At 45.0% G+C, this 25,867-nt stretch overlaps 2 protein-coding genes across 3 annotated transcripts in view; both read left to right on the top strand.

The window, feature by feature from the left end:
* The first annotated feature begins 2,296 nt into the window (after nt 1-2,296).
* On the top strand, nt 2,297-8,191 carry LOC135366882 (phosducin-like protein 3). The gene is made up of 6 exons (XM_064599843.1): nt 2,297-2,441; nt 2,988-3,126; nt 3,880-3,967; nt 4,667-4,810; nt 6,470-6,678; nt 7,788-8,191. The coding sequence occupies exons 1-6, from the start codon at nt 2,436-2,438 to the stop codon at nt 7,913-7,915; spliced, it is 714 nt and encodes a 237-aa protein (XP_064455913.1). The 5' UTR covers nt 2,297-2,435; the 3' UTR covers nt 7,916-8,191.
* A 1,325-nt stretch (nt 8,192-9,516) lies between these two features.
* Nucleotides 9,517-25,867, top strand: part of LOC135366883 (uncharacterized) — a 182,048-nt gene continuing 165,697 nt past the window's right edge. For both annotated transcript variants that reach the window (XM_064599844.1, XM_064599845.1), the window contains exon 1: nt 9,517-9,704. The gene's annotated coding sequence lies outside the window, so the exon portion shown is untranslated. The remainder of the gene's footprint in view (nt 9,705-25,867) is intronic.

Below are 25,867 nucleotides of genomic sequence, written 5' to 3' on the forward strand. Positions count from 1 at the left end.
GACTTCCGCATCACATCACACTATAGGTCATCATGCAACATCAACACAAACTTCAACATCACATCATATTGCGGACCATCACTCAACGTCACGTCATTCTTCTTTTTTCGATAATTCTCGATGATATGATGGTGAATGATGTCCATGATGGCCATCGTGAGTGAATTTGCAGACCTATGGCCTGCGACGTCTCTTCCTAGAAGGACGGATGCTCCCCAGTAAACCATATATGTCTCAGAAACGTCCACACGATATCCCACTAGGGGTTTTAGGATATCCCAGGGACTAGGCTGAATAGCCCGTTGACGTCTCTGTGACAGACAGAGGGCCCGTATTTCTTCCGCATTTGCTGACCCTGGGAAGGTTCCAGGAATGTCTCTCAAGGATATTTGGACATACAAAGGACATATACAGGACGTATTATTATGATTGTATTTTGTTGCTTTTTTGCAATTTTTACTTATTCTACAGAAACAGTACACTCCAATAGAGGACATTGTATCAATGAACTCTTGTTTATTGAACACAAATCCAGTACACCAATGGTACGTGCACTGTAAAAAAAAACAAAAAAACGATGTTTCTAATAGTACAAAATATGATATTACAACAGAAATAGGCTCATAATTAACAATACAGGGTGACACTGATAAGACACATAATAAGATGATAATGATAATATAATATTAATAAAAAAATTATAATAATCCCGTGATTGCTACGTCTCTTCGGAATCGTCATCCCTGGAAGATAACCACTAACATAGTTCATTCAAACTATTGGGATAGCAACTCAAACAGTGCCATAAATAGGCGTAAAGAACAACAACAAGAAGGAACAAATGCAAGACAATGACTTATCGCAGGTTCTTTCAGAGCATAGATGCTTACGTGCATGATCATTATAATTCCCGTGGAAAAGCGAAAATATGTTTTTTCTTTCTCTCTTTTTTCATTGACTATGGTGCGATACGTGATGAGTCGTTACAAATATGATTAGCAACTGTATTGGTATGACGGTATAAAATAAATATTATTATTATGAGGAATGCGTGAGATAAATACCACATCAAACAGACCTTACTCAACACGCGAACTGCACATGAACAGATTGGGTGCGCAGTATGTTCAGTAAAGACGCAACGACTTTCCCATGCGTGATAAAGTTTGAGAATATGTTGAGTGTACAATGTAGAATCCACGCAAATACTTGCTGTGTAACTAGAGTGGCTCTTGGAAAATCAGCGTTGTTCTCTCTGTTCACAATCCACCATTGACCAGGTACATTTGAAACAGCGTTGATTCAGCACTATCTATCTACATACAACATTGTTCAACATTAGTCAACATTAGACAACGTACATTCTACGTTAAATCAACAGTCGGTGTTCACTAGCAGCTTATTCTATGAGAGCTTTTTATTTGTTCCGTTGGACATGTCTGAAGTGAGAAGTTATTTAGTTAAAGATAGTCTATAACATTTTGATGGAAAAAGAATGAAATTGTAACGCATTCTGAGAATGCTGGAAATGGCTGCTATTGACACAAGAAATCTTTACTGAAATGTTCAGTTGTACTGTAATGTCACAGTTGTGATATTCGTAGTATATCCAAAGAATATTCACTAGGAGCTGACGTCTCATTGTGGATATACAGCGGACGCTGTGAGGATACACGAGACATCTCTGACGTGTGAGACCAATTTGGGAGGTCTGTAGGATATTGATGGTTTGCTGGGTCATTGCAAAGCGGATCAAATAGAATCCCGTATGCTCATCATGCCCCAATCTATGTTCATCCTTTTCCCAAGTTCGTTGGTAGTGTTCATTTTCGAATGTGGAAAAGGGACCGGAAAGGGCCCACGCGTCTGTCAACGTACACAGGATCATGCTAGAATAACTACTCTTCAGGTGTCCGTGCTGCGCGTTCGCTGTTCCTTTGGCCTCGCAGCATGCCCTGTGGTATCAAAGTAGGTTTAGGGGGTCTAGAGGACAGAGATCTTTAGAAAAAATCTTCCCGGAAACAACACCGCAAGCGATGTTGCGATGTTGGACAGAGATACGAGAAATTTACGCTGCATGGTGTCTGGGGGTACATCAATAAAAGGAACTTTCTTCCAAATTCCATTTAATGCCTCTAGTGCGCACAGAGTCAGGAGCATGGCAAACGGAGTCAGGTGAAAAAAGAAAAAAAGCAAGACCAAGCGCACCATTCTTTCCGAACAGGTGCGCTAGTCGATAAGCGCTTTGCAGTCTTGCAACCATGGTGTAGTCAGAAGCCAAGACAGCAGATCGAGCCCTATCCGCATCCGAATAGAAGTAACGTATGGTTGAGGTGTGGTAATTCTTCGGTGTAGTCAGGGGTAAATTTAGCTTGTAAAAACAAAAAACCGGATCAATTTCCCTAATATTTGGAATAGGAAGCCTGGTTTACATCATGGAGGTAAGAGAAAGTTCCATTCATACAAGGAAGGACTTCAGAAGGGATAATTTTACTTCATATCCAAATAGGGTCTTGCTGAGAAATCGTTTGGCAAAGCGCCGAGTATTTTTGTGTCCGCTTTCTTCCAATATGCGTCATCCCGTACCACTTAGCTATTGCGTTAAGTTACCTTAGATTCCTTTCGGTGTCGAGATATGCGGCTGAAGCGACATGCAGTTCTTTTACGTGTCCTAATAGCCATACGAATTTTCGAAGTCAGCTACGTTTGGTTGGTTTTTCTCTTCGCCGTCTTAATATACAGTGCTTCGTAATCTTATATTCTACAATGTTGGTTTCTGCCACATACACGCGCAAACAAGAAGCATAAGAACAGTAGCGTGCAATGACCAGCCATCCGTAGCGTGAGAAACGTGCTGATGAGGTCGTCACCCAAGATGACCGACTTTCGACGAGTAGATATCCAAACTTCAAAACGCTACATGTACTACAATGTGCTACTTGCAAACGTCGAATTAACTTTTTGCATGGCCATAACTCTTGCTCAAGAACCCCAATGAAGATACTGAGTGGAATGATGTCCTGAGGCAGAAAGGCATACTGCCACCGAAGGAGAAGACAGAGAAAACATTCACAGAAGATGAGATCGTCAATATTGTAGAATCTACTGTACAGGAGAAGTTATCAGGTATGCTACAATTTCACCACATGCACATTAACATATTTTAAATGTATGCAAGGCATGCTGCTGCTTAGTCCGATGTATTCAGCAGATGACTTTCTTGAAGGGGTTTTGACATCTTCCATTTGCTCATTGCTAATCATCACAGTTTCCTTACAAATTTATCCACCCGTCGTTGTCTGCCGTCTCATTCATCACGTTCATCACTCAAAAATAGAGTGAAGGGAAGATAACTGACATGCTCTCCTGTGTTTAACGAATTGTTGTCAATTGCAAACAGATATTTACAGGTCTTTGAACCAAACAAATGCCAGTTTGTACAGTTCCGTACCTGAAGTCCACCTCGACTAGGATTTTTTTTTTTTTTTTCAATATTTGGTTCAGTCTAATAACGTACACATATTATAGAACGCAAAACATCCAAGATATCAGCACAGTATCACGGAGGCCACAGGAAAAACTATAGCTCTCGTGAAAATGGTGTACAAATTATAGCACCAGTTAAGGCAGCGACATGGACAAGTTGGTACATCATGAACAGGGAAAACAGCGCGAAAAACAGGGCAGGGTGAAGGGACATGTACACACAACGAGCACTGACTAACAACTGAGAGTGTTTACACTCGTTTTACAGAGTTTTACACAGCGTGTTGCCTACTGACCTGCTCAACTTTGTCTAAATAATCTGGGACAGTTTGCACATATCTGGAATTCACCTAAAACTAAATTTGTGTCGCAATGTGTGTTGTATATTTTCAGGTAATGAGAAACAACTTGAGGACTTGACTCTTGAAGAATTAGAGGAATTAGAAGATGAAGAAGACGAAAGAGTATTATTGGAATATAGGTAAATGTTCTCTTTTTGCTACTGGTGCAATCTATTGCAGTCCGAGAGCGTCCCAGGCAAGTGTCGAGTTCGTTACATGGTTTTAATGCACATGCAGGTTTGGTGTTGGACTTGCCATAAATTTTGAAAAATTAAGCATCAAAGAGCGTAGTTTTTATAATCCACAGGTAAACAGTCTTGCACGAATGTTACATGGACGAGAATGCTTAACAAATGTCATGAACATCCTTAACAAATGCCGTGTAACACATCCTGAATGTGTGAAAAAAATGCGACAGAGAAAGTGGGATGAGAGAAATGTCTCATTGGAAACATAGGGCACTCTTGACGAACATGGTGGCTATTTGACAGTACAACAAACATTGTACAACATCTGGGAGGACTTTTATATGTTTTGTGTTTTGAAATGATAGAGAAATGCTTCAGAAATGCAAGCTATATAGGAATCCTGTTCCAGTGTTGTCACCATTACATCTCATATGTCCTAATGCTAACACTCGGGAGAACATGTTACATCGTGGAATCTAAATATCATATAAAACCAACAATATCCCATAATAAGAAAAGAGCCTAATATCTTGGCCATTGCTTCATAACCCTGCACTGTAAATGGCTTCATGCATGTCATTCAATAAATGAGGTATCTTCACAAGAAGAATTGCTGACATTTGTGCATTCTATTCTATCTCCTTTCACCAGGCGTAAAAGAATGGCTGAAATAAATGCTATTGCACAAAAATCAAAGTATGGTGATGTCAGGGAAATATCAGCTGACGACTACGTTGAACAAGTGAACAAAGCTGGTGATGGCATATGGGTTGTCCTGCACCTCTATAAGCCTGGGTGAGTAAGAGTCCTTATAAAGTTCCCTAAGCTTGAATGCTAGCTGAGGGGGGCAATCTTCACCATGCACTAAAAATCACTGTATCATGCCTCCATTCTGTAACAAACGAGACACAACTTTGGACATGATGTCGCTGTCCTGGCAGAACATTGAGTATGTTGCAACAACATATACACAGTTGTTTGAATCTTTCTGTAAACCAATCAGCGTATGTATCCGCAGTTCAACGGTGAATATCTATCAAAATGATTACATATAAACAGATGTCCTGATACTAATGTGAGAGCAGAGCCCCTTGAAAGAGAGCAAAGTGAAGCTTTATGCGGTGCTATGTTGAGTGGTTTCATTGCAGCGTATGAAGTAGTATAACTCCACGCAGTCAGTTAGCTGACAGACAAAGCAAGGCTATGAACTGCTGCCCACCAGAGAGCTTGCTTTAAAGGGGCTTGGCAGAACCATACATTAAAAGGGTATGTGGCCATTGGGAGGTGCGTAAAAAAGAGGCTTGACCTGTCAGTCACAGTTGCAGTCAGAAACAAGTTGTAGCAGGGAGGCACATTATTTTTGCCACTTTAGCACGAGTGTGTACCATCCCACCCATCTGTTAACACGTGATCTTGGAGGCCCTACTCGATACCCTGGTGTGACGCAAACAAGTCAGCGTCGCATAGCGTCGGCATAATGAGCAGCCAAGTCTCATTCCTCACAGAACGTTCGTCTACTGTGGACTCTCCACGTCACAGAGCTGCGTCAGCATCACTCATTGTCTTACGGCCTCTTTGAAGGAAAAGAGGGGTTTCGAGACAGTGTGCAGATTGAGGGCCTCTCCCTCACGGTACATGTCACGTGTGTGTGTGACTTGTAATGCGAGGGAGGGGCCTTTGATCGCCGTTATTCGTAGTTATGCACGAAACCGGAAATTGATTCAGTGCATAACTCCACATCTTGCAACCAGTAAAGCTTCAAAAGTGAAGAATTCTTTCGAATACACAAAAATATGCCAGAATTCTACAACTAAATCTTCAGGAGCCAACTTTTTTGCGCCCTGCGCTTAAGGAATATTGGTGACTCCCATACAGATCTCATTATGAACATTAGCATTAGGGTCCCACACCACTGCAGTGCCAATACTGAGTGCAACTTACTAGACAATTGGGTTGATTTGTGTGAATTGAGCATGGAACGTAATTCATGTGACTCGACACGCGCGTTCAGCATATGTTGTCTGTCAAACATTTCTTTTGATGAAGTGATTCCTTCTCCTGCATTATGACTAGACCCTGAAGTTTTCGGGATTTATATTTTTCCAAATTCGGGGGATAGAAATGGGATCAATAAATTGATGTCGAAAATTCATGCAAATTCGGGCAGAAAAATTACCATCCGACTGAGTTTGGGGAGAAATCGGGCATTATTGTAGAATAAACGTTCACTGGTACCGTTTATCCAGAGTGCCAAAAGTAAGGGGCAGTCGCATATTTTGTGAGAAACTAGTATGTCGATGCCTTGAGGTGCCTAGCCTAGATGCAGTTGTGCAGGTAGAAATCGGGTTTAACCCGGGCTTAAAACATCAGGGTCTAATTATGACCCTTGATAGTCCCACATTTCGCTCTTACTGTAGACCTTTTTCTAATTCTCCTTTCTTTACTTTATTCTAGCATCCCTTACTGCACGTTGATCAACCAGCACCTCAACCTACTGGCAGCAAAATTCAAAGCAACAAAATTTCTGAAGAGTGTCTCTACCACTTGCATACCAAATTACCCTGACAAGAACGTTCCCACAATATTTGTATACTACGATGGTAAAATGAAAAAGCAGTTCATTGGGCCAGATGCATTTGGTGGAATGAAGCTAAAGGTGGATGGTAAGTGGTACTTCAGATCTGTGCGTGACCAGACAGACCTGGATTTTATAATGATATGAAAATCATAATGCAAATGTGTTCGCATCATTACAATATTGTGTTCACACTTCTGAAGCAACAGTTATGGACAGGAACATTTTCTTCACCTTTGCTCTGTGTTGTAAACCTTGCCTCACCCCCTTCTGCTTTGTCCATTTTTTAATTATTTTCTGACACTTTTCTTGCGTCCTCCAATTCTATTCACGGACAGCTTAAAAGTCAGTGTGGGTACAGTGGTAAAAGGAAATGGTTTTCTATTAGTTTCAGTTACTTGGAAGACTTTTCCGCAATACTTTTATAAGTAACAACAGATTTATATGCACTTTGATAGAATTACGTATTTCATATAGGATTTGAAGCATTTGTATTTTTGAGTGTTTTGTTTATCTTTACATGAAAAAAAAAAAACATTTGAACAAATTAAAAAACATGGGGAAGTATACGTTCCAATCATGTTGAGTTGATAAGGTGTGAAAGGTAGTAAAGTTAAACATTTCTTGGAGCTTTTGCACTGCATCGCAGACCCAGGAAGCTTTGGCAGCATGACTTTATGTTTCCCAGTGAGTATAGTGGTTGATGGGTGATAGCTAGAAGCTGCAAGAATGTATCTCGCTTCCTAGCTGCAAATAAGTTGTAACTTGACATGAAAGTCCCAAGAAAGTATTTGCAGTGAAATGCAAGAAGGTGTAGAGCGTGTTGGTCGGTACGTTGAAACATAATCAGGCAACACGACGGATATACGGACAGAAGACACATACAGAATATACTGTCTGTCTGTGTGTCCTTTGTTTGTGTCTCCGTCGCATTGCCTCATCATGTTTCACTTTACAATTAAGTTTACTGAGTTAGAGAAAATCAGTCTAAAGGTATTGTACAAATAAAGAGTATGAGCTGCAACACACTGTTTCAAGTTCACAAGCTTGTTTTCCCGTCACAATAGAAAGTGACTCGCAGTCCAAAAGCTCGCCTGCTGCAAAAGTACCATGAACTGCAGCATTTACAGGGCTATACATCTGTACACAGACATGTCGAGCATCTGATCAGTTACATAATCTTTCTTCTCTCCTCAGAACTCGAGTGGATGCTTGCAGAAGCCGGTGCCGTCCAGACTGATCTTGAGGAGGATCCCAGGCCGAAAACGAGAGATGTTCTCATGAGTACATTAAGAGCTGACTACGATGAGACAAGTGATTGGTGACCAATATAGATATTGATATACAGGACCATCTTGGGGTGTATAACTTAACTTACTGCGATGTGAATGAGGGAGCGTTCAAGAATTTCAACCAGGGTGCTATTTAGTCATTACTACATCTGTCACCATGTTTTTCATACAACCTTGACTTGATATTGAACTCATTCTAAAGAAAGTTTTTACGAACGTATGTTTTACAGACTTTATATACCTTGTTAGCAAATTTTGGTACACACATGTTGAAGGTCATCATAATAAATTCTGCCATGAGTATATCCATCGAGTTTATTTGTGCACTTTATTTGTATTGTGAGCGGTTACCGATTTCTGAGATCAAAAGCTTTTTAATGAAGTGACACTGCAAGCCTTCAAGATCAGCACATTCCTTCGTGCTTTTCTGGTTACTGCCTGGTTCTTATTAGTGAATATCACCTTCATTGTATGCACTTTGTGAGATTGCAGAAATACAGTGACAATGGTAGACTTTGCAAAAGGGAATGAATTAATGGGCTAGATAACAATCATGTCATGGGATCAATGAAATGAGATGTGAATCACACAGCCAGTAAAAAGTGCTAGTGTGCAGGTTGCAGATATCAGTGGATGACATCCTTAAAGGGTGTCCAAATTGTGAACAAAAGATGGTTTGCAAACTCCAGAAGCAATGCATTTCTACATGAACTGCAAATGTGGATGTGAGCTCGGACTTTCAAGTTAACCACCACCATAAATTCTAGAAGGGTCGACATCATTTACTCGACATCTCTCGTATCTTTTCCACGTATGGTAAGATGTCGTAGATCTTGTGTAAGCCACCTCATTACATCAGAATACATTGCTCACCCGTTCGTGCACTGAGGAAAGAAAAATCCTTGATGACATCCAGGCTACTTTATTAATGCACAAAGTGTGTATGAAAGCAAAGGGAAGAATTTGAAATACCTTGATAATTTCATCATTTATGGATGAGACTCGGAGAGCCATATGGCTCATCCCCAAAAGGCTATCGAGTTTGACGTGCAGCTGTAGTTATCTCCAAGAGTGCCTCTCTGTTATAACGTATTGGTCATTTCAGGAATGATTGCAGTATAATTAGCGAATGATTTTGCTCCTAGCGTGACAGCCTTCCTTGCCTATCCATGTTGCTAGGAAATATAAGAAAAGTACAATTTTAATTGAACTAATATGGAATAAGGATGTACGGATTTATAGGTTGCATTCGTATTTTTCATTGTCGATATTTTTATTCTTATTAAAGTGGCCAAGTGATGGTCAATAGGCAGGGCTGGTTCACACGATATCTGTTCAGTTTTGCAAGTAAAAATAGTGTGGGTAGTATGCATCTCGATTGGGCAGCTCTATTCCACCCCAAGGAATATATTCCTCTGAAATACACTACTGTGCTCTTGTAGTCGGTGAACGCGACGATTGTCAGTACAGCACAGAGAGTGACTTGTAAATGCTGGTACAAACAGCATTTGAATTCCGCGCCATCCTCCAACAGAAACGAAACGCCTGCCACCTGTTGTTGTACCTTCAAAGCGGCAGCCGGCGCCGCTAACGCCGCTTGGTGGTTGTTTTTGGAATCCAACTTCAAAGTAAGTTTGTATCTGGCGAGCGTGGTTGTTCGCGGATGTTTTGGAGTTTCATTGCTCTGTGTTTTCCAACGCCTGCTCTACACTGTGTCGTGACTGTGCTCTACGTTACTACGGAATACCATGTGGATCACCTACAACATTTGGATACAGCTTTTCATACTTCGCTAGCGTGACGAACTTCGATTGACACACAGGTGAGTGGCGGGATTGCCGAAGTTCCGCCGAAGTTTGATTCACCGTCTTGATGTTTCACTAGCGATATAAATGCCTGTGTCAACTGACGGTACGAGCTACGTGGTTTTCCTAGAAAGGTTTCGCGCTAGGCACACTCGCAGAAGCTAGGAGTTAGTTTGGCAGCTGAGGAAACGATGTCAACGAAATGTTGTTCCGCCGGAGGCTTCGAGTGAAAGTATGCTGACCTGCAAGTTCACGTGCTTCGCATGCCTCGGGAAAGCTGCAGGGGCGATTTTGTTTCATCGTTAATGGGGTTCACAGGAGCCGTACGTTTATGCTTATGAACGCTTCAGATGTTATTGCATGTTAGGACGCAGTATGTGAGGTCATACTGAAGCTTATTTAGGTAAACCGTACGAATGAAACGAACAGGCATGCAGGTGCACGAGCATAAAAATTCAATTATCTGTATCGCATGTCCTTGTTTAACGCCAGGCGCTCTCAGTGAAGTCAAGGCAACTGTTGACTTGTGTGATCCGGAATCTCCATATGATATCTGTACCTTTCTGGGTAAATACGTTTGTTTCTCAACTGTTGACTGCAAGGAAGCTCGCAATGGTTTTCCCCGTTGAACTGTTTGTTTGTTTTTTTCTTCATCGAACGTTCTGGTTGACTCCGTGCCAGCTGGGGGTGCTACGTGTCGATCTGTTAATCCACGTAGCAATGAACGCGTCAAGTCAGTGGAAACTAACTTAAATGTTGTTGCACTCTTGTTTTCAGTCTGTGAGAGTCTGTGACACCCATCACATAATTATTTATTTGGGTGTGGTATCAGTTTTTTTTTTTTTTTTTTCTCTGTTTTGATACACGTCCTCTGAAGAGTAGGCCACATTGAGTGTTCTGCTGAACGTTTAGAACACTGATGTTGTTCATGTGAACTGAATTCTTAAGAGCACGTGTCCAGGTACACACAAGGAAGTTTTCCAAAGGCAATATTTCTTTTATTAAAGCACGTGGTCAGTAATACACGTGACTGCTATGAATCTAGCTTTACAACTACGTCCCTAGAAAGTATTTGAAACTACGAACCATCTAGAGTTTAGGAAAGAGAGTTATACTACGCAAAGTAGTTTAAACTGTCTTTCTTTATGTTACATTTGCATGCCACGTGGTCACATACGGTTGCACTACACCGACGTCAGTTCAACAGCCGGTCGTTGTGTCGTTCAACAGTCGATCACATCTAGATCAATGATTACGAAAAAGGCCAGTAGGAGTACTACTGGCCTTTTTCGTAATCATTGATCTACATGTGATATCAAAGTGCTGAATATGTTGGCAGATGAACATCAGCATTCAGATTTTTCATGAGTACTAGTACTACACAGAAGTATTATCTGTTCTAAAATTTCGGCGTGTGAAGCTGGAAGAGCATTTCGCAACACACATATCTTTCTGGGACATCGTTACCTAGCCTCATCCGGAACGCAAAGGTTGATAACAGATAAGCGAGTGCCCGGCGTACACTTTAATTACATTAGTCACGCCCCGCGTTCGTCCAAGCAAGAAAAAGTTTCTGGCACGCGACTGGCTAGCATACTCCATCCCTGAGTACACCTTTTCAAGCATGAAATCCTCACACACAGAAAGTAGTAAAAAGTCACATTTGTCAACGCGCCTTCTCCATTTCTGGATGGCGGTAAACACACCTGTGTCTGCCCCACAGGGTTAGCCTTCTGTGCTTCGTGGCAGCGGCTAGGAAGTAGCCGTTAAAAAGAAATAAACAGAAGGAGCCGTTGAGTGCAGGTGCTCAACACTCCAACGGTATGCGTGATATCAGCTCATGCTGCTTCTCGAAATAAACGAAGATAACGCTGTCGTATCACCTGGTTTTGAAAAGAGGGCAACAACTGCCAATGTGCTGCCCGAAGACGTCGTAATGTGTGGCTTGTTTGGCATTCGTAGCCTTGATGTCACTCCACAAGTGGGATCGGCTTTGCAGCGGCAGCGTCTGTTCTTTGGAGTGTTCAAGGTTATTGGTCTTCGTGGCGTGATTGTCCAAAGCGTAGGAAGCATTCGTTTGTTTGTTTTTTACCGCCAGGAAGGCTAATTGCGTAGACCGTGGGTGAACGCGTGTGCTTCGAAGTATAGGATACTTGATTAAAAGTCTCCAGAACTTGAAAGATCCTGGTTCCCTTGGCCCACGTTGTAACCAGTACATCCCTTGGGTGGTGGCGCCTACCGTGGCCCGTAGGTGGCGACCGAGGGTTATGCCTGCGGTCTCAGCGTTGTTTCACGATCAACTGTCACAGAATCGACTATGTGTACACGGGTCTCTGACATCACGGCAGATGCCCCCTCCCCACGGCGTAGAACGGGAACAGTCTTGTCCTGAACACGGTGGAAATTGATGTTCTGAGGCTGGAACACAGAAGAAAGGACAAACACACAAACCTCAAGTGCCTAGACCAAGAACAATGAATGAAGTAGGAAGGAAGTCATGCACTGTCCTACAGCTGGCTAACCTTTTCAGTGACCTTCCTCCTTCATGTCTTGTCCTGGAGCTCATCGATGCTACCCACTTCCATGTTTTAGCCGCTTCGGATGACCTTGTCACAGGTTAGACAATGTCAGACGATACTTGAAATTAGCGCTTCGGTATAAGTACATTTCTCAGTGCTTGTATATACTTTACCTCAACTACATTTCAGATTTTGTACTTTCTACTGTACTTTCTAAGTGATTTTGTCAGTTCTTCACCGTCAAGTACTAAGCACTGACCCGGTAGACAAAAATCGCAAAACATCAATAAGTAAGTTGTATGTGTAAGGACAAGCTAAGAAGTCAGGAATGAATACCACGTGGTAAAACTTTGCATATCCATAGCAGAATGCCATGCAAATTATACGTTCTGATTCATTTCGTATTCGTGATTAAGTAGTGACAATCGACATATTACATCCCCACTTTTGTCACTTTCGAATGACGTAACTTCGTACTGCGTTATTCGTTCTCCAGCACCTGTTGGACTTCGTACTCAGTGCTTCATTTTGCCCGTCGTATGCTGGCCTTGACGTTGTTCGAAGCATCTGGCGCAATTACAGGAAAAGCGTACGCTGAAAGTAGCGCAAATTCGTAGGTCTAAAAGTCGACAATATATATGTTTCGTACTCCTGAAGGAGCAGTCAACCATTGTTTTCCGCGTTCCAATGCCAACCACGCTCCGCACGAAGGTTTCTATGTCAAGGCAGTACAGGTGCTGTTCAAACACGGCGTTTATGGGAAATGCAATAGTTCTGTCGTCTTTTCTGGGTGATTTTCCGCTGAGCGTGTTCGTACTATGCTCACGCGTCGCAGCTTACCTCGGTTTGTTGCAACGAGCGCGAAAAGAATTTTGACTCACGTTTTATCTTATTAGCATTTAGCCAAGCAACCTCGTCGCTATAATGGATGATGACGTGCAGTTTTGGGCCGCCATGTTACATTATGTAACTTAACATGTTTACATGCAGCAACGCTCTGCGCTCAAAGCTCTTCTGACATTTCTGGACACCATCGGACTTCGATCGTTATTGTGAAGGGGCTCCTTATTTTATTCCCCCCATTCCCACCAGCAATGGGGTAGAGTATCGCCTGTGGCGATGAAACTCCCCACTCTCCAAGGCCAAAAATAAAGTTGTTGTCGTCGTAACTTTTCGTGAGAAGGAGGGCTTTCCGAAGATTACACAAGTTTTTTTTTTTCCAACACTTTTCGAGTAAATGTCTTGCCCTATGGCATATACCTGGACGGTGCAAATTTCACACCATATACAGAAGGTTGTTTCATGCACCTTTCGAAGCGATGTGTTCTACAAAAAGGGTACCTTCCAAACATGTTACAGTTTTCAGTTAGACCTGCGGAATGAAAAAAAAAAAAAAAAACTCCACTAAAGCCCACTTTTCCACGCAGGGTTGTTTCAACCGCATTCCTATTTTTACTGTGTTTACTGTGTGAACAACATTACTGTGGTTTCTCGGACAGTCTAACTTTTGGGGTAAATCGATTAACAACAGGGAGGCTGCCGTTCCCAAGTATTTGCTCTTGGTACAGAGCTGCGTTCTCCGCGAACACTTGCGTAATCTCAATTTCCCCCCACTCCTGCATAATCTTGCACCACTTAAGACCTTTCCAGGAGAAATGCTAAATAATTCGCGGGTCGCGATAGGTGTCACGCTGTCTTCACCTTGGAAGCTAACGCAGATGACGTCGTCCGGATATGTACGACGTCCCGTCGTACGTAACGTGTTTTTCGCTCAGCGAGAGCAGAGAGCTTTTTCTTCACCTTGGTGTTTGCGAGATGAGATACTAGTCAACTTGCAAATTAGCTCGAGGTGGCGTATCATACGTGGTTGGCCTCCAAGTGCCCTGTTTGTAAGAAAAATGAAAGTACGACACAGGAGAGAGGACGACATTTCGACTCGCTTCGGCAACTTCCGTCGTCGTGCGCGGGTCGGAGTAGCAACGTTGACGCTCTTTGCGTACGCACGCAGTTATTTTACGTTATGAGATGACGTTGCGTACGCAAGAGCGGCGTTAGCGTCTTAGGAAGCCGTTATTGTACATACCGGAGCCAATGACAGCGTACATGACTCAGAATCTTATCCGTTGATTGCGTGCGGTAGATATACAGTGCACTTCGGAAGCCACTTTATCAACGATCTACTAACAAACTCTATTATTGCATACGTATGTACGTTGTAAGCGCTATGGGAAGCGACGTCATGGACATTGCATCATCTGTTATTGATCACACGACTTGGCATTGTGGTGTGACTCAGTGTACCAGAAGGTTGATAAAGAAAAAAGAAGGCTTGCTCTCGGGTTTGATAAGCACCTGAAAGACAGAGGAAGTTGTTAAACGGCATACCCGGATAAGCTACAAGTACACTGTATACGAGCGACCTACGCACGCGCAGGTAGATGTTTTTCGATACGTGTACAGGCAGCATTTTTGCGGAGTGTCCACTTATCTGATAAGTTTTATCAGGCGCGGGACAGCCTGCATTTTTCCACTGTTGTCGTCCTGCGAGCTTCGGTCCGCTATTGCAGGTTTCTCTGACACCAAATTGGCAGGCGTAAAAGCACACAAAAGGTGCGGAAAAGTTGTCGTTACCTTAACACCAACACAAAAGGAACGAGATTAATCGGTTGCGTTGTTCGTGATCTGTGACCGAAAGAAACCGCAGTTGCAAAATAAGAACAAAATGATTCAACTGCCAATGAAACAATAGTAATTGACTACTTATCTCCTGCTATAAGCAACGTCAATATTAACATCTTCATTTGAATTGAAAGATAATCACGCATATTCAAATCAATCGAACGTCGCGTCTGTGTTATAGAGCAGAAATTCATCTCATCACGACATACGACACAGCGCGGGATCAGCTAGGGTTCCGCGTTTCCTGTTTGAGTCGAAAAACACTGAAAAACATACGCCGGGTAAATTTTCCTTCATTCGGTTTTAATTGAAAAACACCGAATACAGATGGACGTTCCAGGAACGATGACAGAGATAAACTGCTGCACACGCCCAGCGAGTTGTTGATGCAGATCAGAAAACCATACAAAAATACGATGGTTGTGAAAAACGTCCGTTTACGTTTTCGTTAGCCGTAGAACGCCATGTTGAATGAACGTCGTGGGGAAATTACATTGTGGTTTCTCATTCGCCGATAACTGACGGGTAAACCGTGTAGACGCCAGGGAAGACATCGAAAAACGCTGATTTCGTGAAAATCAATAAACACCGAAAAACGTACACCGAATCCGCCCAAAAATAAACACCGAAAACGCGGAACCGTGCTAGTTATAGCTATATCAGGCGTTACCCGTGTGGCCGCATTTGCTGGAGGGAAAACATGACGCCTTTTTGCTCTCGAAGCTTCTTCCCTGAACGCAGGTTTCCCGCATCCGTTCTCGTGCGTGAGTCTATACCCTTTAGTCCACTTGCGTTCCGTTCTGGATGGTCGGTATTGATCAAATTATACGGCCCAATACACAGTGGTGTCACGTGAGCAACTCCTCGTCTATGGTGAATGCGGCGAATCGCGCGCACAATAGGGCAGAGCCTCTCACGTTAGCAGCTCTCACGGACCCCCCGTTGTTTTCGAGGAGATCGAAGACGGAGGGGGATGATACATTGTTCCGGAGTCACTGTCTGTTCATATTGCCACATGGTCATCTTTTTTTCGGAAGCATCATATCATCGTCGCTGATTGGCAGAACGTTTGGCGATGGGCGGTATCGAAAGGGATCACTTTCAGACATACTATATCGGCACAGTTCCCTTAGAAGTCGGCCCAGGACGAACATTCCCCAGGGCGTCAGTCGTGACGTTTCTGTAAGGCCGACAACTGCGAGCCCCCCCCCCCCACCACCACCACCACCACTACCACCACCACTACCACTACCACCACCACCACCACCAACACCACCGAAAGGGACCGGTAGGGGCTCTGTGCAGTGGGTGTGGGCTTCTGCTTGTCATGGGATGAAGTTCTCTTAATTAATCGATTGCTGAATCTAGTTAATTATAATAGGTTCACAATAGGCTAAATAGCCCATTTATCGGAGCAAGTAATGTGCCGCGGTCACGTGGACAAAAAAGACACATGCAGCCCACAGTGTAAATGTACAACAATTGTGCTTTCTTCGTTTTCTTTCTTTTTTAAAGTCAAATGCGTGTAGTGATCGAAATAATTTTGTGCAAGAAACGTGTATAAGAAATTCAACGACTCAGTAGCATTTGTAGTTAGGATCTTTACATGTTCTCTGTTACCGTTTAATATTACGCATATAAATTATGAAGTACCCCTAGATCACAGTAACGGAATAAATAGTGGTGACGTCTGAACTACGAAGTCATTTCGTTCAAGCATTTTTAATGCAACCGCGTTGAATGCAAGAAAATTTGCATTAAACGTGGCCTGTCTGCATAAGGGATTATATTTAGCTCGATAAGGACATATTTACTTAAGTTTCGTTTTCAGTCGTTTTCTTTAGCGGTACAACTGAGATGGAGTATTATATATTACATTTTATTATTTACTTATTATTTATATTCCACCTGATGTTTAACTTCAATCCAAACCCAATCAGCCGCAACTTTCAATATTTCTTAAATTTTCTGTGGACGCTGGGACGTGACACTGATGATGGTAACTCATACGACTTCGTCCCCGTTTCCAGCCGTCCAACATTAATTAACGTCAATTAATTTGGTTTAATTAATTGAACTTCATACATCGGTACACATGAAAAACAGTAGTGTCAGTCAAAAGAGCGGAGTTGTATAGATTTGTGTAGTTTCCCTTTCTTCTTTTCCGAAGAACGCGTCCTGGAGTAGCCAGTCCCGAGTGGCTCGGGGCTAACATGTCCATTTTTTTTTTTTTTTTTTTTCTGTTACAAAACAATTAAATCAAAATCAGGGGACCTGCTAATCTCTTATGTAAAAACACCCTTTTGAGAACTCGCTGAAACAAAACTGAGTGGAGCATTCTACGTTGGAGAGGTTTGTGACTTTCTGGGCGCAGATTAATTAATTAATCGTTGAAATAATTTAATTACAATAACTTAATGTAACCATACACCAAAGCGTAACGTCGAAACATTACATGCATTTTTTAAGTGTCTGTCACATAAACGATCGGAAGAGGTTATTTATTATTAAAGGAAATTATTTATTTATTTCTTATTAAATTCAACGTCAAGACAGAAGTACGATTTATGGATGCAGTGCTCGGCGGGGGGGGGGGGGATTTATTGGCGGAAAAAATGAAAGGGGAAAGGTCAGCCATGCAGCACGCCGGCTTGCTATTCCCTAAAAAAAAAGTGCTCGGGAACGTGCACTAGCGGATCTGTTTCGCGAAACACTAATTACCTAGCGATGTGTGTCAGTTCCGGCACAATTCCTTGTGAAGTTGACCCAGGACACAGGATCCCACATTTAAGCACCATGCTGCGATGTCAACCAGGCAAGCAGATCGGTAATAAGGACACCAGCTCCACCACCGCCACCACGCTTGCCAATAACAGTCCTTCTCTGTGAAGAGATACTCAGTAGCCGTTTAAAAATGGATTGCGATCGTAACTTCATTCGTTAAAATTCTCTCTCTCTTTCCCACTTCTCTCTCTCTCTCTCTTTCTGTCTCTCAAAAGGGCTGTTCCTATAGCGACACGCCATCTTTAATGACACAATACATTATTTAGAGAGCCAGTGAGAGTGCAGTTCGGACCCGCACGCTCCAAACCCGGTGCCTCGATCTGAGTCGATAACACACATAGGATGGGAGGCGACGTTTTATGTGTGGGCGACGCGTCGGCGGCCCTGCCGCTCTGCGCTTGACCACACGTGCCAGTCTCTGTGGCACCTGCCGGGTGAGGGTTTTAATTTCCTCTCAGGCACCGTGAAACCGCCGCCGCGATGACAGCGCACTCTGGTGCCTGGGGGAAGACCGATGTGACGGACGATCGTTTGAGGGCAGCCGTCGTGGGGTTCGACCTCCCCACCTAATCTTCGTATAGTCTTGTTTATAGGGAGAGGTTGTCTTGTGCTTCGTGAGTGGTGTTCGCGCGTATTACACGTACCACAGCTCATCTTCTCTTTTATCTGTGTCAGTGTGAGCAGGTTTGTAAAGTTCTAGAGGAGGAATATTTTCGTTTTGTTATAGTTGCGTGGTTTTCTTCTGTAGCTTCTTTAGTTAGGTGAAGGGCATCTAAAGGGCCACGTAATAATGAAGGATGCACGTTGTGGAGGAATAAGAGCACTGCAAGCCCTCTTCTCGGCCTCTTGTTCGTCGGCCGACCATTTCCTTAAAAACCCCATCCTCGGTCATCTCTGATTTCCTGACACTCTTCTATGCCAAGTAGTATCGTATACGTAGTTTTTAACGTCAGTTACTTTTCATCTTTCACATGTCTGCTTTTGTGAGCAGATAACAGTCAATACTAACGCGTACGTAATACATTCTATCAGCTAACAACTTTCATGATAACGCGCGTTCTGTGACATCACAGTGTGCGTGTATTTGTTTTCTGTCGGAATCACCACCACCACTACTAATCATCATCAGCATCAGCAGCAGCAGCATCATCATCATCATCATCAGCGTCATCATCCTCCTCACCTTCATCATTCCCATCATCATTACGGGAGTTTTCCACCAAAGTTTCCACCAAAGTGACGTGGAGTTGAAAGATGAAAGTCACTGAAAAGGTTAGCCAGCTGTAGGACTCGATCCCACATCTTCTGGATCGTTAATTTCTTAGGCAATTTGAGGCCTTGTATGTATTTGTCCCTTCTATGTTGTTCCAGCTTCAGAACATCAGTTCTTTCACGTGGAGTTGTTGGCCCCACACTGGTGAAGCCGAAATCTCCATCGTATTTTTTTCTTAAAACTAAACCAAACCAAACGATAAATTTTCGTCTGGACCACGTGCCACGTATTCCTTGAAGAATACAATCGAGGAAGGCAAAGGCAAACATGGCACTCTACTGGGTCAACGTATACCGAGCTATAATACATTGTCGCAGTAATAGCTTGCGCAAATTACGTTTTGCTGTTAGCGACGAAATGCTATGTGCGGTCAACGCTGTATGGCTGGAACACGGTGCTGAGTGCTTCGTAATGCATCGCCCGGTAATGATTACCTCTCTCGCTCTCTTCCTCTTGTTGCCTTTGCGTCAAGAGCTGATTGGGAAAACATCCCTCTGTATAGCCGGCCTAATTGGATATTCGCTTTTGGGCCCTAATTGAGCGGCTCCGCTGTTATTCACCGTTCCCACTACAACCCCAAGGGGCTCTGCACGTCCCGTTCTCAAATCTCATTCGTCCTCGTCAATGAAGTTCCAGCGCAGGAGCGCGCATCCTGTCATGACAGTTTGCCGACTTGCGGTTTTCGTCAACGGTAATTGACCTCATGCCGCCTACTTGGCCCTTTACTCTTGGCTTGGTGTTTAGCAACCTATTGAGGGAATTGTGTTTTAAGTTGCGTGTCACTCTCTATAAAAGCCTCTTGCCAGGACTCAGGAATGCTGCTGCGCTGGCGATAGACCACGAGTGCCAGCCTGAGAGTGGTTTCGATGGGACGGGAATTTGTTGCTTCAGCTATATAGGTTCTGTAGACGTTACCGGAGCAGTAAAAACATTACTTTTGTGGAGTAATTGAACTGCAATTACAACTACGTGCTTATTAAATTGTAGTTGAAATTAGAGAAACGTGGAAAAACGGATAAAATCATAACCCCGGTGCAGGGCACTCGAAAGTGATGAGGGACACACAGACCGCACTGCGTGTCCCCCGTTCCTTCACGTGCCCTGCACATGGGGTTATCATTTTGTCCATTTTGAGGTGCGTGACCAACCCGCCCAACTTTTAATTGTTTTTTATGGTCTTACCGTAATTAAAATTGCAGTTAATGTTTAACTACAACTGCAACTATATATGCTCAGTAAAATATACTTAACATTAGTGAACCATGGTCCTACCGTAATTAAAATTGCAGTTACTCTGAAAAGTAACTGAGTCCACCAAATTACGCTAATTTCAGTACATTATTTTTCCCCAAGGAACGCCGTACAAATATGACAATATTTGTCACAAAGGCAGATGAAATGAGTGTTGTAATGCAATGGCAAGAATTCTCTGCTTAGCAATGGCATATGAACATGCCTGGACTGAGGCTGCACAAAGCATCACAAAAATTTGGTGAGTGCCTTGTACATGTCATACTGTTGTGAATCTAGGAAACACTCTTTAAACTTGTTCGCACCTGACCTACGCTGCTCGGTACAAACTCAACTGCATCGCATTGTAACTTTAGAAAGGAAGCAAAGACGTCTGTTCTCGTTGGAGTTAAGACAAACACTAACTTTATTCTATACAACAAGTGAAAACAACTGACATATTTACAGTCACACAGAGAGGGAAAAGTCCTCATTCCCAGAAAGACAGGGAGCTCTCTCTCCCTCGGGGTTCCCCACAAGGGTGTCAGTCTTGCCGCTGTAAATGTCCTCGGGGCGCGTATACTAACACCCGCGGGTGGAAACACTTCGTGGAACAGTTCCACAACATCCTCCCCCCAAAATGAGTGTAGGTCATTTTCTAGGCACATTCTAAGGGGAAGAGTAATTGGACGGGTCGGCGAGTCACATGGCCGGAGGGCAGCTTGACAGCGCAGGAGCGGACTTTCCCGTCACGGCCTTTGTAGAGTTCCGTGACTCGCACCACCTTCCATAAATGTCGGGGGACTCTTTCCTCGTGCAGGAGGGCGATGTCTTCCCTCTGTATCCCTACTGGGCTCCCCTCACAGGAAGCAGTATGCGCGGATCTCAGCTCTAATAGATACTCGCGCTTCCACCTTCGCCAAAAATGATCGGCGAGTCTCTGCAGATGTCTCCATCGTTCCCTCAGGCTGACCGCAGACGAGGGGGGACCCGTCGTGACAGGCCCCGAAGGTAGCGCTGTCAGCGTTCGCCCAATTAGAAGATGAGCCGGGGTCAAGGCTATCGGTTCGTCTGGCGTTGACGGAAGGAAGGTTAGTGGGCGGGAATTAACAGCTGCCTCGGCCTCGTGTAAGAGGGTCGTCATTTCTTCGAAAGTAAGGCACTGACGCCCGAGGACCCGCCGCAGGCACTGTTTCACGGTCCGAACCATCCTCTCCCACCAACCTCCCCACCAAGCCGCTCGTTCCACAATATACTTCCAATGGATGCGGCACGTGGAAGCAAAGTTTTGGGTGTCATCACTTCTAATAACGTCCCACAGCTTCTTAATGTCCCGTTCCGCTCTCTTAAAGGTGAGGGCATTATCGGTGTAGACAGTAGATGGTGGTCCCCTTCGTGAGATGAAACGTCGAAATGCCATGATGAAGGATTTCGAAGTAAGGTCAGAGACCAACTCGAGGTGGATGGCTCTCGTTGTCGCACATGTGAAGAGTGCAATGTAGGACTTCTGGGGCGCGCCGCCGGTCTTTGCATACACAGGGCCGGCGAAATCGATCCCAGTGGTGTCAAACGGATGACTTCGGTTAATTCGGTCGGCCGGAAGGGGTGCAGTCGGTGCTGTAGCACGGGTTGCTCGGAAGCGGGCGCATGCCCTACACCGCAGCAAGATGGACTTCACGAGTTGTCTGGCCTGGGTAATCCACCACCTCTGGCGGAGGTCTGTGAGAGTCGCTTGTACCCCTCCGTGCAAAGTGCGGCGATGAGCTCCTTCTGCGATGTGTCTCGTCAATGGGTGCTCTTTCGGTAGTAGAATGGGGTGCTTGACCTCCTCGGTATCGTCGGCGTACTGAAGTCTTCCGGTGAGACGTAGCACACCCAAGTCATCAATGAAAGGCTGTAGCCTGACTATTTTGGATGACTCGCGTAATTTCTCGCCTTGGGAGAGAGCGATGATTTCTTCTTGGTAGGATTCGTACTGTGCTTGTTTCACCCAATATTTTTCCGCCTGCTCTATCTCTACTGATGAAAGCGGTCCGCTGGCACGGTTCTTCGGTTGACAGTTTGTTATAAAGCGCATTATCCACGCTGTGACGCGCAAAACGCGTTGGTAGGTGCTGTATCTCTTCAAGTCGAATAATGGGGTTGTCGTCGTTGTTACGTGCGTTACGACGACGTCTTTCGGGACCCCCTCTTCTTGGAACGTATGCAAATCAGCCTGTGTTGGTGGTGTGTCCGCTTGGGGCCAAAACTGCGGTGCTTGTGATAACCATTCCGGCCCATGGAACCACAATCGGGACTCAGCCAGTGCTGTGACGGTAAGGCCTCTTGTCAGTGCGTCGGCTGGGTTAGAAACACCGGGGCAGTGCCGCCAGCATGATGGGTCACTGCTACTTTGTACTTCGCTCACGCGGTTCCTGACGAACGGCTTCCATTTTGAGGAGTTTCCCTTTATCCAGCTGAGGGCAATGGTGGAGTCCGTCCAGTAGGTGGGTTCACTGATTGTAGCCGTCAGCGAGTCACGCACCAGTTTCGCGATTCGGACCCCCATCACCGCTCCCATTAGTTCCAAGCGTGGCAGTGTGAGTTTCTTGATGGGTGCCACACGAGCCTTCGCGAACAGTAGTCCCACCTTAACGTGTCCTTCTCCGTCGACTGCTCGCAAGAAGGCGCATGCGCCGTATGCTTGCGGGCTGGCGTCAGTAAAAATATGAAGTTCTGCCGTGTAACCGTTCTCTCCGTGAGGCACCAAGCATCGTTCCAGTGAAATCAGGTGAAGCGTCGGAAGTTCGGCGCACCATGCAAACCAATCGTCACAAATGTCATCCGGCAGTGGAGTGTCCCACTCGAGTCCTCTTTCCCATAGGCGTTGAAACAGAATCTTCACTCTGATAGTGTAGGGTGAAAGGATGCCGAGCGGGTCAAATATTTTGGCGGATGTCTGTAACACGCTTCGCTTCGTAGATTTTGCGGCAATCATGGTGTCCAGGATATGTTCTCCGGAGAATCTGAGGTGGTCATGCGTTTTGTCCCACACGACGCCAAGTACTTTAGTGTCCTCCGTTTCACCCAGCCGCCTCTCTGCATTACAGCTGCTAGTGTTGGACTGCTCGAATATCTTCTGGAGTTCCAGAGAGTTTGATGACCATTTGTCCAACTTCATGCCGGCCTTTTGCAGTATGGCTTCTGCCCTTTCAGTCAACCTCTTCGCTTCTTCCACGTTGTCAGCCCCAGTTAGCAAGTCGTCTACGTAGAACGCGTTTGCCAGTGAGTTGGCGACGTCCTCATCGGGCCCGTTCGTGCTTTTCAGGTGATGTTGTAGTGTTGCTCCGAGTAGGAACGGGCTTGCAGTAGTTCCGAACGGCACTCGGGTCATCCTCCAAATCTCAATTGGTGGAAGTGGAGCACCCGGAAGCGGTGGAGTGGCGAACCAAAGAAAGCGCAAAGCGTCTCTGTCTGATGGTCGGATGCAAATCTGCAAAAATGCCTTCTTAATATCTGCTGTAATAGCAATTTTGTGCATCCGGAAGCGCAGTAAAATCGCAACCAGTTCGGAGTTCAGCTTTGGGCCCTTCTCTAGGTGATCGTTCAGTGATGTGGCACCAGCACTGTGTGATGAGGCGTCAAAAACTACACGTATTCTGGTAGAAGTAGATCCATTGCGAATCACTGCTCTGTGTGGCATGTAATACGTGCAGCTCGAATCTGGTGAGTCGCCGAGCACTCGCTCGGCGTGATCATTTTCTACATAGCTTCGTATGGCTTCATCATACTCCATTACACTGTGATTTCGCTGCAGCCGTCTCACTAGACCTTGCAACCTGGACTTTGCTACTTCCAGGTTGTCTGGGAAATCGGTGGTACTTGCCTTCCAAGGGAGTGCAACTTCGTATCGACCATCCTTTAGGTTTAGATTTCGTTCGAATTCTCCCAGGACGAGCTCATTCTGCTCTGCACTGCTCTTATCTTCGTCGGCTATTCCAATGCTCTCCAATTCCCAAAATCGTTTCAGAAGGTCAGGTTCTTGATTTTGTGTCGCTTCCACTCTCAGCACGCACACCGCCGTCGTGTTCTGTTTGGCAAAGTGACAGGTGAGCGTGGTAGGCCCTTGGAATGTCCAGCCGAACACTGTCGAGATGGCCACCAGCTTTTCGTTTTGCTCGCACCTGTGCACTCCGCCGGTCAATAGCTTCCACATTTGGTCGCAGCCCACCAGGAGGCTTATTCCAACTTCGCCGGGGATGTTCGGGCACAACACCTCATCTGCGATGAAACCTTTGTCGCGACGAATTGACTGTATAAATTCGTGGTCTGTTGGTGTCGCTGTGAGGTCCTTGCAAATAAATGGAATGGTTAAAGCCTCGATGGTGAATGCTTCGGAGCAGTATTGGCTGTGCAGCACAAGCTTCACAATCTTTACGGTCGTTGCAGACCTGCTGGGGCTCTCATTTGCGAAGGTGTTGAGCTGGAGAGTTGTTTCTCCCACAACCTTCAATTGAAGCTTATTGGCAACATCCTCACGAATGAAGGTACGTTGGCTTCCTCCGTCGATGATGCCCCGAAGGTAGGCAGTGGTTCTGTCGGAGGTGGCCCACGCTCGAAATGTTTGGAGCAAGATATTCGCGTCTTGCCGCGCAGGCGTACTGTTGGTTGTCATCATGTTCGTTGTAGCAATCTGGCCATCTTCTGTCGAATTCCCTTGAGACTGCTTGTATGGATCGCACAATGATGATGCATGTCGTTTTCGGCAGTGACTGCAGGTAATCTTTGCTCGACAGTCTTTTGATCGGTGGCCCTTCCTGGTGCATCGGTAGCAGCGCATATCCTCCGAGAGCCTCTTCCGTTTTTCAGCCAATGATAAGCCGCATTTGCACTGCGGCGCGCCGTGGTCAGCCGAATTGCAAAAGAAGCACTTCGATAGCACTTGAACGCTGTTCTGGAGTACTGCACCAGTCGGGACGAAACCGCCTACTTTTGTCCTTGCTGCTCGTTGTCCATGCGCGGTATCTTTTATGCGGGAGCGCTCTCGGCTCTCAATCTCGACACGAAGAAAATTGAGAACCTTCGTCAACTCACCGCTCGCCGTTGAATCTGACCCACTACCCGTCGAATGACGTTCGTCATGAGCCGCGTTGCCCTCGCCATCTTCCGAAGGCTCACTGAGAGCAGTGCCATAGCGAGCGAGTCGGTGATATTCCACCACCATATCCGAGGGCAACGACGTCAACAATATGTCGACCATCATTGATGCATAGCTTGCACTAGAGACGCCGAGAGCACGTAGTCCACGCACATTATTCTGAACATGGTCGTACATTGTTCGCAGTCCATGCACGTCGTTCGCCGATTTTACACCAGGCAGGTTCCGCAGCTTTGCTAGATGCTCTCTTTCAATGCGGCACCTGTCCCCAAAACGTTGTCTTAAGATTTCGATGGCGTCATCGTAGCACGATTCTGATGCTTGCAAACCCATGACAGCAGAGGCAGCCGACCCACGTAGTAACGACCGCAAATATTGAAACTTTTCCGTCTTGGTGAGGTTCCGGTTATTATGAACAGTTGTTTCATATTGTTCCCAAAAAGGCTGCCACAGAGTCAACTCACCGGCAAATGATTGCAGCTGAAGTTTCGGGAGCTTGACTCCAGTGTGTGGCCGCTCACTTTCGGACGGTCGTGCTGATGGCGAAGGGCTCGCTGT

This window comes from Ornithodoros turicata, chromosome 8 (assembly GCF_037126465.1).
Source record: "Ornithodoros turicata isolate Travis chromosome 8, ASM3712646v1, whole genome shotgun sequence".
Lineage (NCBI taxonomy): Eukaryota > Metazoa > Arthropoda > Arachnida > Ixodida > Argasidae > Ornithodoros > Ornithodoros turicata.

Bases quoted from the DNA above. Each gene is read 5' to 3' on its own strand.
- LOC135366882 (XM_064599843.1), top strand. The intron at 3,968-4,666 runs GTAAATGTTCTC...TCCTTTCACCAG, and splicing joins AGAGTATTATTGGAATATAG to GCGTAAAAGAATGGCTGAAA. The intron at 6,679-7,787 runs GTAAGTGGTACT...TTCTCTCCTCAG, and splicing joins AATGAAGCTAAAGGTGGATG to AACTCGAGTGGATGCTTGCA.